General features: G+C 29.2%; 1 protein-coding gene across 1 annotated transcript; it reads right to left on the bottom strand.

Moving 5' to 3' along the window:
• Window positions 1-1,870: 1,870 nt before the first annotated feature.
• On the bottom strand, window positions 1,871-18,344 carry LOC142320299 (uncharacterized). Its single transcript, XM_075358005.1, has 5 exons — window positions 18,147-18,344; window positions 15,569-15,845; window positions 12,915-13,012; window positions 6,281-6,434; window positions 1,871-2,098 (listed from the first exon to the last, which is right to left on the bottom strand). The coding sequence occupies exons 1-5, from the start codon at window positions 18,286-18,288 to the stop codon at window positions 2,002-2,004; spliced, it is 768 nt and encodes a 255-aa protein (XP_075214120.1). The 5' UTR covers window positions 18,289-18,344; the 3' UTR covers window positions 1,871-2,001.
• Window positions 18,345-18,661: the final 317 nt, after the last annotated feature.

Genomic DNA, 18,661 nt, shown 5'->3' with positions numbered 1-18,661 from the left:
ATATGTTATGACTATAATATATTTTATATATATTGTATTTGATATATTTATATAGTTATATAATTAAATTATGGATATGCTTACTAAACGTGCTGCTCAAATGAGACAGCAACGTTTAAAGGAAAGCTGGCAGAAAGGAATGATCGTTTAGAAAAATAGAGAAATGCCATGTTTTTTTGGTATTTTACCTAAGATTATCATCGGATTTGGTTAAAATTTATATGGAACCATTATGAAAACGTACACTTTCGATTAACAAAAGTATGGTCAAAATCGGTTTACTGACGTGGAAATACAGTTGAATTGATAACCTCTTCCTTTTTTGTAGCTCTATCTTCAGTTTGAAAGCAAACACAATAATAATTAGCTGGTCTTGGAAAATAACATAGCACTATAAGACACAAAAGGTGATAAAAAACTTGTTTGAATCAGATAAAACAAATAAAGGAGATTTATTCCCACCAGTGAAACAATGGTTTTAATTCCACTCTGCATATAGATATATATCTACAAAACACATGTCCTGACTGTTTCATCGACGCCCAGCAAAAACTACTGAAAATAAATTGATGAAAATTTTTATACAAGTTCTTCTTACGGTGTAAGTTCACACTAAGAAAGGATTTTTTTTTAAATTCCGAGTTTAAAAGGTTTATATATGGATTTAAATTAAAATATATGGATTATGAATTTTAACTGAAACCCGGGTATTTTTTTAGTTTCTCATTAACAAAGGAAGATATCAATTTGATTTTTGGTGTGTGTAATTTTCATGTAAATATTTTAAAAACCAATTTCCATATTTTTCGAAATTCAATCTTGAAAGAGATGAAGAAAGGTAATCAAATTTGAACAATACTTGTAAATTTTCTCCACTTTCGATTATATTAAACTAGATGTTCACTAGATTGGGGTTTGCAAATACTCTTCAAATAAATATCTAAAAATCATTTTCGGTTTTTTTTGGAATTTCGATTTTTTAAGGGGTACGACGGTGTACCCCTAACCTAACACGGTGGCTCAACCAAAAGTCACTGCTACTGTTACGGTATGTGCGACGCGACTGGGTGCACCTGCCTCTGATTACTTGACTAAAAAAACATAAATAAAAGTAATTAAACAAGAAAAATGAGAAATGAAATACGGTAACTTCTTAGTGGTGTTTGTCGGGTAACTCTAAGAACCGGGTCAAATACATTTTTACCTGTTCGAAGTCCTGTACTGACCAAACTGTTGCTCTGAAGAAATTACAATACACTAATAGCTTTTAAAGATTAAACAGGCTTTAATTTTTATTTATTATTGTTATTTTCATAAGTATGAGTTTAATGAATACAGGGGGTTCAGGGGGGCAGGGCCCCCATTGGTAGACGGAAAGGGCGAGTGAAGCGAGCTCTTACCAATTAAATATCCCTTGACCGCGACTGGAAACGCAAGTAACCACATAGCGCAAAGCCGCTATAACCATATAGAGGTTTTGTGTTATATGGGTGAAGCCGCTATGGGTATGCTAGTATATATATATATATATATATATATATATATATATATATACATATATATGTATTGTTATTTGAACTATTTACTGCTTATTTTACTTTCGAACAGTATAGTAAAGAAAAGAAAAGTTCTTAGCGGCTTTAAGCACTATAACACCAAAGTAAAATAAAAGCTAAAAACTGAATCGGGCTGGCATTAAGAAGGAAATAGGAGGGTAAGAGATTGGTGGGGAAAAAGGTAGTTGGGAGGTTAAGTTAGAGTTTAAAAAAAAATATAAAAAAGCTATAGCAATATGAAGATGAAAAGTTTAAGATTAAGAAGCAAGAAACAGTGAATAAGAGAATCGGTTTGGAAAAACAATAATTCAGTGTGATGATAATACTGCATGATTTTTATTTCACAGCATTAGGTAGGATATTTATAATTTAAAAAAAATCTTTTGCGATTAACTTGCTCCTGGAGTCAAATTAAGAAGCTTGTTTGTTGCAAGATGATTAACATTTAATTTACAAACAAACTCATAAATGACAAAATAAAAGAGAAGATAACTGGAACAACCGAACTTACAGATTGAGATCCAGTACTCATACCATCAAAGCTAAAAAAAGAAAATATATATTTATATAAATAAAATACACAAAATAACGGTAATAATTATAGTGATAATGAGCATCATTACTTTCAAAGAAATAAACTCAGAATAGTATTATTTATATCTCAGGTGATTTACGTGTGTTTCAGGCGTTAGAAAGATAGATATAATAATATAAACGAATTCATTTACCAATTTTTGTGGGGTAAATTGTATTAATACTCTCTCCACTTATTAGGAAACAGGTGCTTTTTATTTGTAGTACCTCTTTAACTTCTTCCATTTAAAAAAAATACTCTGTCCTAATATCGTGATGATGACAAGAGTACCGCTATCGACTCGATCTTTAAATCACACTTCAAAAATTGTCTTGTTATTCATCAAAATCCCTCATCTATTTATGTTCAAAATGGAACCGTATTTTGAACTCCGTTTCTTGTTCTCTATAATAGTGCTGTATTCGTCTTTGGTCCATAAACTCTTTATAGTTGTATTTTTAAATTTTAATAACCCACAATTTGTTACGTAGGAATTATTTTGAGTCTCGTAACGAAATCGCGGGCTGTGCAACTACTACATGTTATCAGCAAATAGTTTTTAAAAACGGATCGGAATTGTGTTTTAGGTTTAAATTCATAACCCACCGGGTTGGTCGCGTCTTCCCAAATCAGCTGATTTGGAAGGCGAGAGTTCCAGCGTTCAAGTCCTAGTAAAGCCAGTTATTTTTACACGGATTTGAATACTGGATCGTGGATACCGGTGTTCTTTGGTGGTTGGGTTTCAATTAACCACACATCTCAGGAATGGTCGAACTGAGAATGTACAAGACTACATTTCATTTACACTCATACATATCATCCTCATTCATCCTCTGAAGTATTATCTAAACGGTAGTTACCGGAGGCTAAACAGGAAAAAAAAGTTTTAAATTCATAAAAATCGGATTTATACTTAGAGGTATGTAAAATTTAATTTCTTCAATATGTCGTAATGGTTTAAAAATTGATATTTTGTCAGTAACTTTACTCTTCTTTTCTTTTAATGCAAAAAAAATTAAATAAAAATTTCATAGTAAATTTATTTTGGTTTTAAGTGAATTGTTTGATTTTTCCTATAATTTTTTTCTGTTACCTAATTATATACATTTAAACTCATTTAGGATTAGGAATTCATATTTGGAACTCATACGTTTTAAATTAGTAAGGAATCGATTATTATTATTATAATTATTATAAAATAAATACTAGTAATTCTATAAAGAGTACATCTCACTGATTTTGTGGTAAATTTTACAATTTGAACTCAACAACAAAACTGAATAAATAAAATGAAAATTCAAATAAAGTTTCTTATTTTTATTTCCTAACGTGTACGCTACAATCTGTTCAACTAGTAAACAATAAGCAAACCTCCCCCCCCCCCTCCAGGTTCGCGGCCCAATTATATGACAATGATATGTATGAGATCTAAATGAAGAGATCTAATCTCTTGTATGGACAGGCCTACCATTACTAACCCACCGGGTTGGTCTAGTGGTTAACGCGTCTTCCCAAATCAGCTGATTTGGAAGTCGAGAGTTCCAGCGTTCAAGTCCTAGTAAAGCCAGATATTTTTACACGGATTTGAATACTAGATCGTGGATACCGGTGTTCTTTGGTGGTTGGGTTTCAATTAACCACACATCTCAGGTATGGTCGAACTGAGAATGTACAAGACTACACTTCATTTACACTCATACATATCATCCTCATTCATCCTCTGAAGTATTATCTAAACGGTAGTTACCGGAGGCTAAACAGGAAAAAGAAAGAAAGGCCTACCATTACTAACCCACCGGTTTGGTCTAGTGGTGAACGCGTCTTCTCTTATCAGCTGATCTGGAAGTCAAGAATTCCAGCATTCGAGTACTAGTAAAGTCAGTTATTTTTACACGGATTTGAATACTAGATCGTGAATACCGGTGTTCTTTGGTGGGTTGGGTTTCAATTAACACACATCTCAGGAATGGTCGAACTGTGACGGAACAAGATTACACTTCATTTATACTCATACATATCATCCTCATTCATTCTCTGAAGTATTATCTGAAAGTTAATTACCGATGGCTAAAAAGGAAAAAAAAGGCCTACCATTACTGAGATGTGTGATTAATTAAACCCCAATTACCAAAGTACACCGGTATCCACTATGTAACCGGTATGTATGGTGTAACTATGTACACCGGTATCCGGTATGCGTATTCAAATACGCATAAAAGAAACAACTTTTACTAGGATTTAACCTGATAACCTTCGACTTTGAAAATTAGCTGTTACAGAACCGATTTGCAATGACGAGTTTACAACTAAGCCAGTCCACTGGGCTAAATAAAATTATCGATGGTAATTAATAGTGGAAGGTTAAGTCCAGTGCCAGAAATAATCTTACTATATTAATAATATCACAAGCACTGTTAACGGACTCATGACTGCCGAGAAGGTACTTCCACTACATTTCCACTTTATATCTTTTTTAATACATATTGATATTCTTTAATTTATATTATATATTATGTATATATATATAATGTATCCAAGGGGAAAATAATAAATAATAATTTTAACGTAATAATAAAATATTTAAGATGTATGAAAAATTCATGGTGCTTCACAATAGGAGAAAAAAAATCTCAGATACAAATGTTAGGTTCGAAGGTGAAGTAGAATGTGCAAAGGCGAAGTATTTAAAGGTAACCGCTGGGCACGACAAACTGGAACGATGAATAACATCAGGTGCGGAATGAAGTGAGGGAAGACCATATATTAACCTGCAAACGCAGTGATTTGTGGGCGGAAAGTTCCTCTTCGTTGCGTCTAAGAAAGGTATCCGTCACTATTTTTGTACGTGAAATTAAAAGCAAAAACTGCTTACGCATGTGTTGTTCTGCTAAATAAGCAAACAAATATAAAACTACAGAATAAATTCAACGATTTACTTTTAGCTTCAACGTATCTCTTATCCAGTACATCCTTTCTATCTCTTATGTTCTAATCTTATTCTTTATTTTTCTGTTTATACTCTTTGATATTTCTTTCTGGAACTAAATTTACTGAACACGAGTGCCTTATTATATTCATTAAAATGGCCTGCCAGCCTTGCGTTTCATTTTATAAGACTCTGTCAAAAGTTCCTCTCTTCTTAAAATTGTTTTTAAATTTTTTTATTTATTACTCTACTAACCAATTGATGGGATTATTATGTGACTAAAATAAATTGCAATGTTCATAAAAATAAAAAATCCGACTAGCCAAAACTGCATTATACATACGCGCACACACAGTTCAAAATTTCGTCATTTCAAAAAGTGTAAAAATTAAAACAGCACTTCGCTTCTCTTAGTAAACTAAGTTAGTTGTAAATAAAACTGTAGAGGGTAGATACAGGCTATAAGTCCGAAGTCAGTCTTGTGTACATACTACCCTAAAGTTCTTAACAGAATCATACCTGTAGTTTTAAATTAATAAATAATTAAGTTTGAAATATAAAATAATTCGGGGATGAACTTCTCTTGTAATGAGGTTAAGTTGAATTGGACTTTGCTATGATCCACTTGATCGTTGTGTCAGTAATTTCCTGTAAATTCTTATAGTCGACAAAATTAAATTTAACGCGATAAGGTTACCATTTTTGATTTTTTCCTTTTCTCTGGATTTGCAACAGGAAACAATTTTCCAGACATCTATAAATTTAAAAAAAATTTTTCAAAGTATATCCAATACACAGAATTATTTTTATTGCAATCCATACCAAAACTATAGCATACCTTTCATGGGGCTTTTGCTACATAAAATCACTGTTTATAGTCAATATCCCAATTCTACATTATCTTATTTCTATCTACAAGAATATTATTTAATCAAATCTTAATATTTCTATTCACTGATTTTGTTGAGTTTATGGATAGCATTAGCGATACTTATGCTTCTGATTGATTGACTGGTGCAATATTCCAGAACTCTTCTTATATATTAGGTAATTTCAAGACCATCCTCAGTTGTGCTATGAGAGTGCACAAACAAGAGACATAAATTTTAATACGTATTAAATTAATTTTCTTAATGCTTATTTTATAGAAATATTAGGTATTATAAGGCTAACGAATTGAAATGTAACAACTAAATAGTTAGGTTAATAAAGAAATATTTTTACCTCTCTCCCTTTGTTATGTGACCGTTCACATTAGAGGCAAATGCATTTCCATGAGGTTTGTACTGCACATTACCACTATAATAATCTTCGGACCTAATACCTCTCCCCTTTCCTCCATCGGGGCTATCAACATTTCCTCTGCTCATTTCAACTCCTGGAATAAACCAATAAAACAATTATCTTTATTTATATTATTATTTATGTAGGTATTTTATTCGACGAAAATAAGTTTAGCAAATCTAAACTACACTTCTTTCCACTTATATTTTATTTCTTTGTTTCTGAGTGTTAACAGTTCATTAAAGTATGCTATCGGAAAAAAACCTTAAGCAAATTTTACATTTTCGAGATCTTCCGAATCCAAATCTATGTTGAACTCTTTTTTGTACGGTCAAAAGAACACCATGAACACCATAATTGTGGAAATTTTTAAACAAGTAATTTTTTTTTCTTGCCTTCACTGATTTGACAAACTTGATGTCTTTTCCATTCCCATCTTTATATTTTTATGGTCTTGGTGATTCCCGTCTTTGATTTGCACTAAACTCTTGGCTTCAATGTATTTCTTATTTAATACATCCTACGTTATCTCTTTTATGTTCTAATCTTAGACTCTTTTTCTGTTTTTCCTCCCTACATTTCTTTCTAGAACTAAATTTACTGAACATGAGTGCCTTAATGTATTCATTAATATGGCCTGCCAGCCTTGCGTTTCATTTTATAAGATTCTGTCAAAAGTTCTTCTCTTCTCAAAATTGTTTTTAAATTTTTTGTTTAGTACTCTATTAACCACTTAATTTTGAGCATTCTCCCATAGTGTCACATCTACCTAGTTCCAAGCCTTTTATTCTTGCTTCCATATTTAAATATTTTATTTATATAATCACATATTATTTTGAAATGATTTAACAGTTTCGGCCTATATCTTTCAGAATGAAAAATATTCCAAATATGTACAAATAAATGCAATTCTGGAAATAATTAAAAAAGAAAAAAGTTGATTACAAAAGGAGACTTTAAGAATTATTTTTTATTTCAAATATTTTAAATTGTAAACTTATATTATTTATTTTTCAATCCAATATTTTTTGTCACCAGTTTTTTCTTTTTAGCTGCTAATCGGCTCAATGGATGTGATTAAATTTTTTGCTGTTATCTTATGAACTTTTAATAGTTATTAAGGAGCAACTTAGGTAGATCCAGTAAGGACTTAAAATTCATATTGCTCATTTTAGTTATTTTAGGAATATTTTTATTGTGAAATACAATCATGAATATTATTAATTTTTTATTACAATTTTTAAATTAAAAACAAATAACTGTTAACTACTTTGTTATTATTAATAGTTCTCTCTGTCGTCATAAAAAAATAAAAGAATGTTAAAATATTACGTTTAAATAGTATTAATATTAAAAAAAATCTAATCATGTTAGTTTATTTTTTGTTCTAAAAGTAAAAGAGTAAGTCTTACTGAACTGCAACAATTTGACTTTTTTTCTGTTTCAACTAATTATATAAAAATTAATTACTTCCTATTATTTATGCTGATCTGGTACCTTTTTTAATTGACAATATTCATTTTTAAATTTAATTAAAGCATTAGCTGTGCAACCTGAATTTTGGAAATATGTATGAAGAAATACGTATGAAAAACATTTAACTATCATTGTAGTTACTTAGTTAACAAAAACATTGATTGAATGATAAACAAATTAGCTAGCAAGATAATCAAGATAATCATTACGTAAACTCATCGACAAGTCAAAAAAAAATTCAAATTTAACTAGATTATAGAAGAGACAGAAATTAAGTTGCACATGAATGTTTTTTTTTTTGTTTTTGTATGCCATTGGCATTGTGTGTTAGTGCACCGCATTACAGTATTGTTCTTTAGCGCATTTTGATTGTGTATCTGAATGTGTATTGGTACAAGTCTCCAGTCAGTTTACCGGTAATAAACCTCACACAAATTTCATTGTTTTTAAGTAAGACAATTTTATTAAACCTGAATAAAATGTATTTCACATATTCGAGTATGAATCTAGGGAGAAAAAATAATTTATAAATAAATTCTCATGAATAAGGAATACTTATTTTAGTTGTTACTTAAGTTATCTCTTTTTTTGAACTCTCTTGCAGAAATTTACTGTAACAAACAATCTTTTGTTGAATTGAGAGGTTGGGTAAGACTAATAAGGTAAAAAAAGGAAGATATGAAGCTCGCTTCATATGCAGTTTCTTCTTTCTCTCCTTCACAAGTAAATTGTAAATAAATTTCACTTCTAAACCATTTTGTATGAATAAAACAAATTCATGTAAATGAATTTGAACTAAAGTAAATTTGAACAAAATGTTATCAAAATTATGGATGAAAGTTAGAGTGAAAATAATGAAAACGTTAAATTAAATTGCAGATGATGTACGATCACTGAATCTAGATTATGTTACACTTTTAATGATTTCTTTTAAAACAATATTATGAGTTACTCATTGTACTATGCATTTATTTTACTTGGATATTTAAAAGATAAATTACAACTGTCAAGTGCAATCTGACATCACTACAAAAAAGTTTTTGATAAACTACTTATGAATAAATAAACATTTTTGGCTAATATAACCTTCTAAATGCCAATTGACTTGGTTTTATTATGAAAAGGTCTTTGAAGATTGAGTTGATTTTATCAATGGCATTCCTCAAATTTCTTAGAAAGAAGTATACCTTAAGGAATTTTTCTTGATCTCTGAAAATTGCTTGAATAAGTTACTAAAGACAGACGTCTGGATAAGCTAAACAGAAAGGTTGTTTAAGGGAACGATCATATTTAATTGGTTGGAAGGAGTAATTCAAAGATTCCATATAGGTTTTTGGTTATTTGATTTCTCAGTGTATGTGTCAGCACAGTTTTTGTTAATCATTTTTGCGATACTGATGTTCATTTATAAGATACTAGAAGGGCAAATAATTTCTTTTATTGATTCTTAGGACCAGACAAAAATAGTACTCTGAAACTTCACCCTCAGTGCCAAGAAAATATCAGCAACACATATATTTTTAATTAAATCTCAAGGAAATTAACAGAAAGATTAGAAAGGAATTTAACATATGCTTTACTGACAATTACATAACATCAAAAACTCCAGTAAATTAAAAATATCTTTCTTTCTTTGTAATCTGATTAGGCTTAAAAGGCTTATATATAAATGTAATGTGTACTTGTTTATGTTATCTTTTATATAACTTTAATTTTCCTTTGATGAATGACATCATTTATTTATATTTTTTAATGTAAAATTATGTTTACAGGGAATTCATTTATTTTTTCACATATTTTACTTAACTGAAAAATATTTAATACTGCTGGTTGTAAGAGTTTTTTAATTTTTTACTATTAGCAACAAAGGATACACACGCACACACACACACACACACACACACACACACACACAGAGAGAGAGAGAGAGAGAGAGAGAGAGAGAGAGAGAGATGCAGAGACAGACAGACACAGACAACTGCAATTACATATGTGCATTTAAAAATTTACATTATTATTTGGAGAAATAAAAGAATTGTAATAGAAAATGTCTTATGTTTGAATAAACAGTTTTAAAATTAAATAAATACATAATATTGATCACATCAAATGTTTTTTATTTAATAAAAAATGCACTATTTTTCTATAAAATACTGTTTATAAATTTAGATACATCATAGGAAATAATGATACTATTTATTTCAACATAACCAATACTGGATATGTAAAAAAATGAATGGAAATAATATGGCAGGGGAAGCATATTTTCTATAAGTGGATTATTTTACTTTAAGTACATAGGCTTTGATCTATTTACTACAGTCAGGGATTTCTTAAGTAAATTTGGATAAAAAAAATGAAATTTGTTAGGGAAAAATGAAGCTGGTGTATGACTATGCATCTTACAACACGCACAACCTAATTTCTTTGGTTTTTAAATAAAAAAACAAATTAAATTACTTACTGCTATCTTTCTCTGGCTGAATGTGTTTAAAATACGACTCCAACATACTTTTTATTGCTTATTAAATAATCTATTTGTCGAGTCCCAAATTTTCTTTGGTATTTGCTATAGATGTAAGGTTAAGTTAAGAGGGCGGATCCCTCTATCAATGCCTGAAAATAGTTTTACATCATCCATATACATGAGGTGACTGTAAAATTATACTGCCCCAAGGTGTTACCATGGCTGGCCAACTTCAGCAAGCTCAAAAGGGGGTTCAATTCAAGATAAAACCAGAGAGCACTAAGTGCATCACCCTGAAATATTCCTCTGGTTATCTTCACTCTGTCGATCTTTGAAATCGCCTTATTAAGGGCAGTCATCAGAAGAGCCTGAATTACTGTTTTTGAGTCCAATTACTAATTGTTCTCTACATTTTTGTAGATTCTTTCTCATTATTCAGTATAATTAGAAGCAGTTATTATTATATTTTATAATGAATTTAAATTCATAACTAGTACTGACTGCTAGGATCATTAGTCTTTAATATTTATCAGACAGCAAGGAAAATGAAGACAGTATCATTTAACTACCATGAGCTTCAGGAATCAATTTTTTTAATATGAGTGCAACCACTGGCAATTATTTTTACCTTACATCCTTGAACCTCTAGGATGTGCATTCCGTAAGATATTCTGGGTATTGTGGAACAATATGTTGCAGGAGAATGTATTTCATCATCTTATAAAGAACCCAAAATCGATTACTATAATACTTTTGTTTATATATTTTTACATAAACTGTACATATTCTTAAAAAATAAACAATAAATCTTTTTATAACATACGTAATTAAGACTCAGTAATAAGGTGATCAGTAACAAGACTAAGTAATAAATAAGACACTCAGTAATAAGGTAACTGGCATACAGAGATAGAACAATAAAAAACATAACCTTTTATTGTGATTATCTGTTAGAAAACCATAAGTAATTAGAAGAAATGCAATAAATCATTAAAGTAGTAGTATATCACTACAACAGAATTTTCTTGTGACAAATATAGTACCAAACTTTTTTTTTTTGTAATTTCTTTCAATACTATTTAGTCATTTCTAAATAAAAAAATATTAAATTATATTATAAAATATTAAATATTATAATATTAAATTATATTAATATTATTTTTAAGTAGTATACATTTAATACTATTTTCTGAATCATTATGTACTAATTTCACTAAATATAATTTGATTTATTTTATTTTTGAGTGTAGAAAGTTTATTTCATGTTGATTTAACAACTTTTTTTTGTACATTTCTGTTATTATTTTGATTTTGTGCATATTAAATTTTGTTACAATTATGATTAATTACCAATTTAGATAAACTAAAAATAACAACATGCAACTATAACATAAATATATTATAATCTAATGACGCACATGTAATAAAAGCTATTATACTTTTTTTTGTATAACTATCTCTATTAGAATTAAAAAAAAAAAAAATTCTAATACCTTGTCTGGATGTATAGCTTTGTTTCAACTGTACAATATGCATAATTGATAATACAATGCAGCTGCCATCTTCTGGAATCTTACATACATTATCTATCTAGGCTACTTGGCCACATTAAGTTGTAATGGCCAGCATATCTTAAAATATTTCTAGTTGTGTGTAGTATTTACATTATAAATATATATACACTTTTTGTGAATTATTTGTATATTACTCAATGAATTATCCTAATTACCTCAATTGGGACAGTTTCCAATTATAAGATTATTATGGTTGTATGCAAAATTACCCAATAACCCTGTTTGATATTGGGGAACTGGTGCTTTGAGAAAATTTCACAGAGTGAAAATTACATGCTGATAAATGTAATTTGGCATAAGTGAATATTGAAATCATGCAAACAGTAATACCAATAATATTTCTTTAATTTTAAGAAAACAACTTAGTATGGAAACAAAAATTGAGTACATGATTCATATCTTTATGGATTCTTTTATGGTTAGTTTAATACAGAGTAAGTGTGGTAGGAGTATGGTTAGACCTGTCCTTAAATGAACATCTGTTTCCTCTGAATATCACAGCTGTGTTGTATAAATAATGGCTAAGGATTTGTTAATATTATCATATTTTTTAATGTTTTTTTTTTCCAACATAAGTAGTTTTCTTAAACAACTTGTGGTTTGCTTTATTTATAAGTGCAAATTTTTTTTAATAAAAAATATCAGATTTAAACATTTAATATCATCGATTAAATGATCTTTCATTAAAACATCATTTAAAATATTTCTTTCAATCAATTTTCTGAAATCTTTGCAAGATAAAAATTAAAAGTGAAAATAATAAAGTAAATAAAGAATAGATAACTATTACATTTTTTTTTGGATAGTATTCACAAAATGCACATCTTTGAAGAATATGTATAGGTATACCCACAGAATAAACATATGAAATGAGAATATAACAATTTTACAACATGCAGGAAATGAGGATAGAACTGTTAATAGCAGGAAACTGAAAACTGTGTGTGTATTAACTAATATGGTATTCAGGCAATAAATCAGATGTAAATTTAATATACTAAAAACAAAAGAATGGCTAATATCAATGAATACTGAAAAACTGGTGCTTTGTTATTACCAGAAGCCGACATAGGTACTTCCTCACCATTTATTGTATGAGAAACCAGTTTATTATTTATATAAACCATTTTTTCAACTTTATCCATATTATTTGATCTAAAACAAAAAAAAGTGAAATAAATAAATAAATATTCTTTCTAAAAAAAAAATGTATATATATATATATACATTTATATACATTTTATATATATATATATATAAAATATAAATACTAATAGTATATTATATATACTATTTCAAATAATGTATTAGACAACTTGTAAAATAGGTAACAACATAGCTTCTGTGAGATAGATAGATATCATAGAGCTTTAATGAGCTCATTAGAAAGTTAAAATTTAACTTTACAAGCTCTATATCAATAATAATCATAAGATATTTAGCAATGTCTTCTCAACTATTCAACCAATATTATTTAATTAACAAACTACTATAATAACCATTCAGAAGATCTGGCAATTCATTTAAAATTATATTAAAAGATATCTATTTATAAAAAAAAAATCTGTTAAAATTTTTGGTACATAATTAATTTATAACTGTTATTAATTTCATAACTATTAATTTAATAACTATTAATTTCATAAACTTAAATTATACATTCACATATTTCTAAATTAATGATTGCAAAATTATTATTTTATTTGTTTATTATTTTAAATCACTAGTATTAATTCATGTAATAGTTATTTTTATTTATAAATTCAGACTATAACTATATCTCTCTTTTTTAATTGATTTCAAAAACAGACCACGTTATGTATGCTCAATCCTCTTTACCAGATGGACTGATTATGATTTTTTTTTTGTATGGAAAGTTTTTCTGATAGTTCTGCTGTAAGTTTCTATCAGATTTCTTAATTCAGAAATATTTCAAATGAAAAATTATTCAGGAAAAATCAAAAAGTAAAGATCTATTATTATTTTCCTCCTCCAAATTATGTCTTGCAACACTGATTGTTCTTTTGTAAATCATAATCTCATGTCATCAATTCATAAGAAATATTGCTTAATTCTTAGTTGTTTGAGGTTCTGTTTAAAATTAAATCTCAAATGATTGTTCCTTTGCTTGATTACACCAAGGAAAAAATGCTAGCAGTGATATATTTTCTCAATTTAAGAGGGGTGAAATCAGAAAGATTATTTGTAGAATGTGGCAGCAATTTGATTGTTTGAGTGAAAACAAGATCTATGAATGAATTGATCACTTTAATAAGGTAAAAAAGGTAGGATTTCTTTCTGTGATGAATAGTGGGAGGTGGAGGGTTGGAGGCATCTCCTTTTCTCTGGACAACCAAGATATCCTCCCATCTGGCACGGTCAAGTATCTGGGTGTGTGGCTGGATTCAGGAAGATCGTTTCAGATTCACATCCAAAGGACGAAAGAAAGTGGAAAGAGTAGTTAAAGCTTTCTCCAGGATTATGGTTAACATCTATAGGCTGAGTTATGAGAAGAGCAAGTTATATGTGCAAGTAGTACAGCGTAACACAGCGTCATCCTCTATGCGGTTCGTGTTTGGAAGAGAGGACTCATGTTGCATGGTGCACATGCTCGAAGTTGCAGGGCCTACAGAGGTGTCTGACATTGAGAGTTTGTTGAGGATATTGGACTGTTCCATGGATGCTATGTTGATGATATCGTCTGCCACTGATTGACCTTCTTGCTTGACAGTAGGAAGAGAGAGCTGGGGTAATGAAGAAGGAGCAGGTGGCAGGCCAGATGGGAGGAATCTAGGAACGGTGGTTGCTCCCTACAATTAAACCTTGGGTGGAGAGAACCTATGGTGAGGTGGGGTATGAGCTATCCCAGTTCCTTACAGGACATGGGTGATTCTGCTTGTACTTCAAGAGGTTCAGACGGATGGAATCAGACCTGTGTACCTACTGTGGACAGGTTGACTCCATTGAACATACCATCTTCAACTGCCACTACTGGTAGCAATTGCAGGCAGAATGCTATCAAACTCTAGAATATCTAGATCCTGATAATGTTATGGGCTGTATGTGGGTAGTGACAGCCAGTCTCCAGGAGTGGGTAATGGGGGCTCATCTGGGTCGTCATGCCTATGACTCCCAGTGAATGTCAGAGCCTGCTGCTCAGAAGCTGGCAGTACGTGAATCCTGTACCCGTCACATAGGAACTGTGTTCATGCGCTTTGCTACCAAGTCCAGTTCTTAGGGAATAAGGCAGAGTTTTTTTTAGTCGATGAGAGACTGACACTACCATCTGTTGCAAACAGACGGTAGCTGGCAGAGATTTTTCCTCTTCCTATTAGAAACGAAAAAAAAAGTGGAATAAAGAAAATGATTCTAAAGCAAGTCATTCTATTTCTTTGTAAATAAATGGAATCAGTCGTTACCATCTTATTTTACCCAAATACAAACAAAAAAGTATTTGAATGAGCAAGAAAAGTTTTCCTTGTCCTCCAAACATAAACTTGTGCTGGAGTTAAAGTGAATGTGTCAACCTAGGGACCCATCGATCTAGTTGAGAGGTCACTAATTGATAGAAAGAAAATTTTGGAAAATTTCTTTACTGATTTTATTAATACTTGTAACTAGGCTTAAAACTGCACTGAAGAAGCATTATTTTAACTAAAATATATTTAATAAACTAATACAATCAAATAAATAAAAAAAGGAAATACTTACGGATAAATCAATCTCTTATTGTTATTCGTTTGTGCATTATATTCATTTGAAGAAGGAGCTGCTTCATTTGATTCTCTGTAGATCTGATATTTGTATGGAGCAAGTTCTTCTTCGGAAGAAAATGTATTAGGTAATTGTCTGAAATGACGATTGTAACGTCTAACCAAATTTTGATCAAGAGAATCAAAATCAGGGAAGTTATCTTCTGTTACTGGAGTGCTTCTTAATGAATAATGAAGGGATCTTCTCCGTTCATTCACTGGAGGATAATCTTCACCTATTAAAGTAAATCAATAAGACAAGAAGAACATGTATCTTTAAAAAAAATAAAAAGTTTCAATTTTTCTTCATGTTTGTTTCTATTTATACATTAGGAAGGATTAGAAGCCTAACTTTACTTCAGTTATGCTTATTGATCATCTAACTACCAGAGAACAGAATTCCTGGGGAGGTCCATAAACTGACTTTTCTTCAACAATGATTTGATGAAGAAAAGTCTCAATGGCCCACAAGACCTCTTTCTCATGATGGGTCTTATAGAGACTTGATCAAAGCCCAAAGAATCCAAACTAAAGAAGAAATGCGAAAGGATAAAGAAATAAGGTTGATAGTAAAAAAGACAATCAAATCACAGAGGAGCCACATAATTAGAAAAAATATTCTATCCAAATTATAGCTTAAAGGCCTCCTTCAAGAAGGATGTGAAAGGCACATTCTACCAAAAGAATAGCAACAAGGTAAAAAATATATTTTTTAAATCACAATTTTAAAATTATTGTGGTCCTAGGAAATTGGTCCTTTACTTGGAAATGGTAAAGACAAAAATAAATCTTTTGTAAGGGTGGAAATTTATAAAGATAATATTTGTGACTTAGGATTAATGTACAGCAAAGTAAAAGAAAAATTGAAACTAGAATAAAGGAGAATTTGACTTGTTAGAATATAGAAGACCAGAGAAATTAATCTTAGCCTACTGTTGTTTGAAAATTCTTTGCAAAATTAGATTATTAAAAATGAGAGTTTCAAAAAATATCTGTAACAGGAATCAGGCGGTTGGAAAATTTAATAATGCAGAAAAATTATTCTTGACTAATGATGAGAAACCAATATTTAATAGTCTTTCAGGATTTTAAATCCATTAACATAAAAAAAAAAAAAAAAAAAAAAAACATTAATGGTTATCCCTCTCCTAAATTTTGTTCATGGAAGAGGATATCTTTTTGATTCACTGATGGTTCATTTTTCATACTGTGTTTAACTTTCTTAAATAAACTTTTGTCTTAATTACTCTACAAATGATGACATAGTGGGCAATCTGAACTGGAGGTTTCAATGATTTAGATATTTTTACTTGGGGTTGTCTAGAATGGTTATAGTTGTTTATATTTCTTACTTTTTCCTATTAATAAGATATTAATATAATGAAACACTCATTTATAGTGTTTCATATGTTTTTATTGTTATTCCTTTTATTTATCTAATTATTGTTTTTTTTTTGTATTTTTATTTTTTTTTACATTTATTATTTCCTTAGTATCTATTGAAGATGACTGATTAACTTCAAAATGGTTATCTAATTCTAGATTTTAAATATCAATTTTAAGCATTTTCTTGGTTTCCAACTTAATTAATATAACAATGTGTTTACATAATCTGTATTCAAATAATTTCCATTAATGCCCTTCTAGATTATTATTTTATTATGTTTAATTTATTTAGATTGTATCTTCATTAAGTTTTTTTAATATTATTTTTAATACAAATATGATCTTAACCTCTCCTGTTTGAAAAAAATATATTTTTTCAAACATCAAATTTACCCAGTGGTAAATTTGATACAGTTATCAAATAAAATAATTTAAACATTATAATCACCTGAAGCAGTCAGAACAAAAAGGTAACAATAATTACCTAACTGTAGTGCTTAACTACATTAGTGCATTAACTACAGCTAATAAATTTATTTAATTAATTAAGAAAAATTATTTATTTACCTTATAATATAGCAAAACAATAATAACTCTGTGAAACACAACACACAGTGTAGACAAGTATAAACTATTCTTAATTGTAACCAGTAGCATATCAAAATGAGTTTATTATAAAAAGATTTTACAAATTTACGATTTACGTAAAACCTTTATGTGGTAACACAATTTCAATAGCATATTTGAATTTAGCACCCAAATTATAGTAAGAAAGGTTGTGTAATATCTTAAGTACAAATTTTGTGTTGACTAGTGGAGATAAAAGATAAGTGAAAAAATGTTATTTTATTTAAATTACCTTAAATTTTGTAATAATGATGAAGTGTACATTATCAATAGTCAAACTTCTGTTGTAATTATACATAAAAAAAAATAAATAAAAAATAAAAATATATATATAAATATAAATGAAGTATTTAAAATTTGACTATACAGAATTCTTTTTCTTTCATGAACTCGGATGGGGGACACATTCAATTTGTATGCACCTGAAATCCTTGATATGTCCCTAATTCCTCATGCTATATTTGCTATTATATGTATGATTTATAAGTCATTTTGATTATGTTTGTAACTATAAATGATCTTACCACCGTAAATTAATTCCCTGTCCATGACAGCATCACTGGGATTCATCATTTGAGCAGTTGAACATATTCCAAAGAATATTATCACTGAGATGTGGTAACATAATATAAATTTGATGGTTAACATCATTGATTGTTGTTTCATTATACTTTAACTGTACATGACATAATATATGTTCATTAACTTGTTGGTTAAGGAAATGATTATTCCTTATCTTTAATGAGCAATATTTACCCGATTTATCAATATATTTCCTTTATATTTTTGTAACTGAGCTTTCCTTATAGATCTGTTATCTCTATGTTCAATACAAACAATATTTGATATATAAAAACCAGGTTTACAAAGTCTGAGGAAAAATCTAAAATGTGAAACAAAAACTGCTTATATCAATAATTTTGTGGTTATATTGTGGTTAATTTTAACAAAACCATACCTTAACTGTAGTCTTATATTTGCCTTATGTTTTATTAATATTCAACATTATTATCTAGTTCATATGATAATGTAACTGGGA

Source organism: Lycorma delicatula, chromosome 2 (assembly GCF_047948215.1).
Source record: "Lycorma delicatula isolate Av1 chromosome 2, ASM4794821v1, whole genome shotgun sequence".
Taxonomy (NCBI): Eukaryota; Metazoa; Arthropoda; class Insecta; order Hemiptera; family Fulgoridae; genus Lycorma; species Lycorma delicatula.
This window is presented reverse-complemented; position numbering and strand designations above follow the sequence as displayed.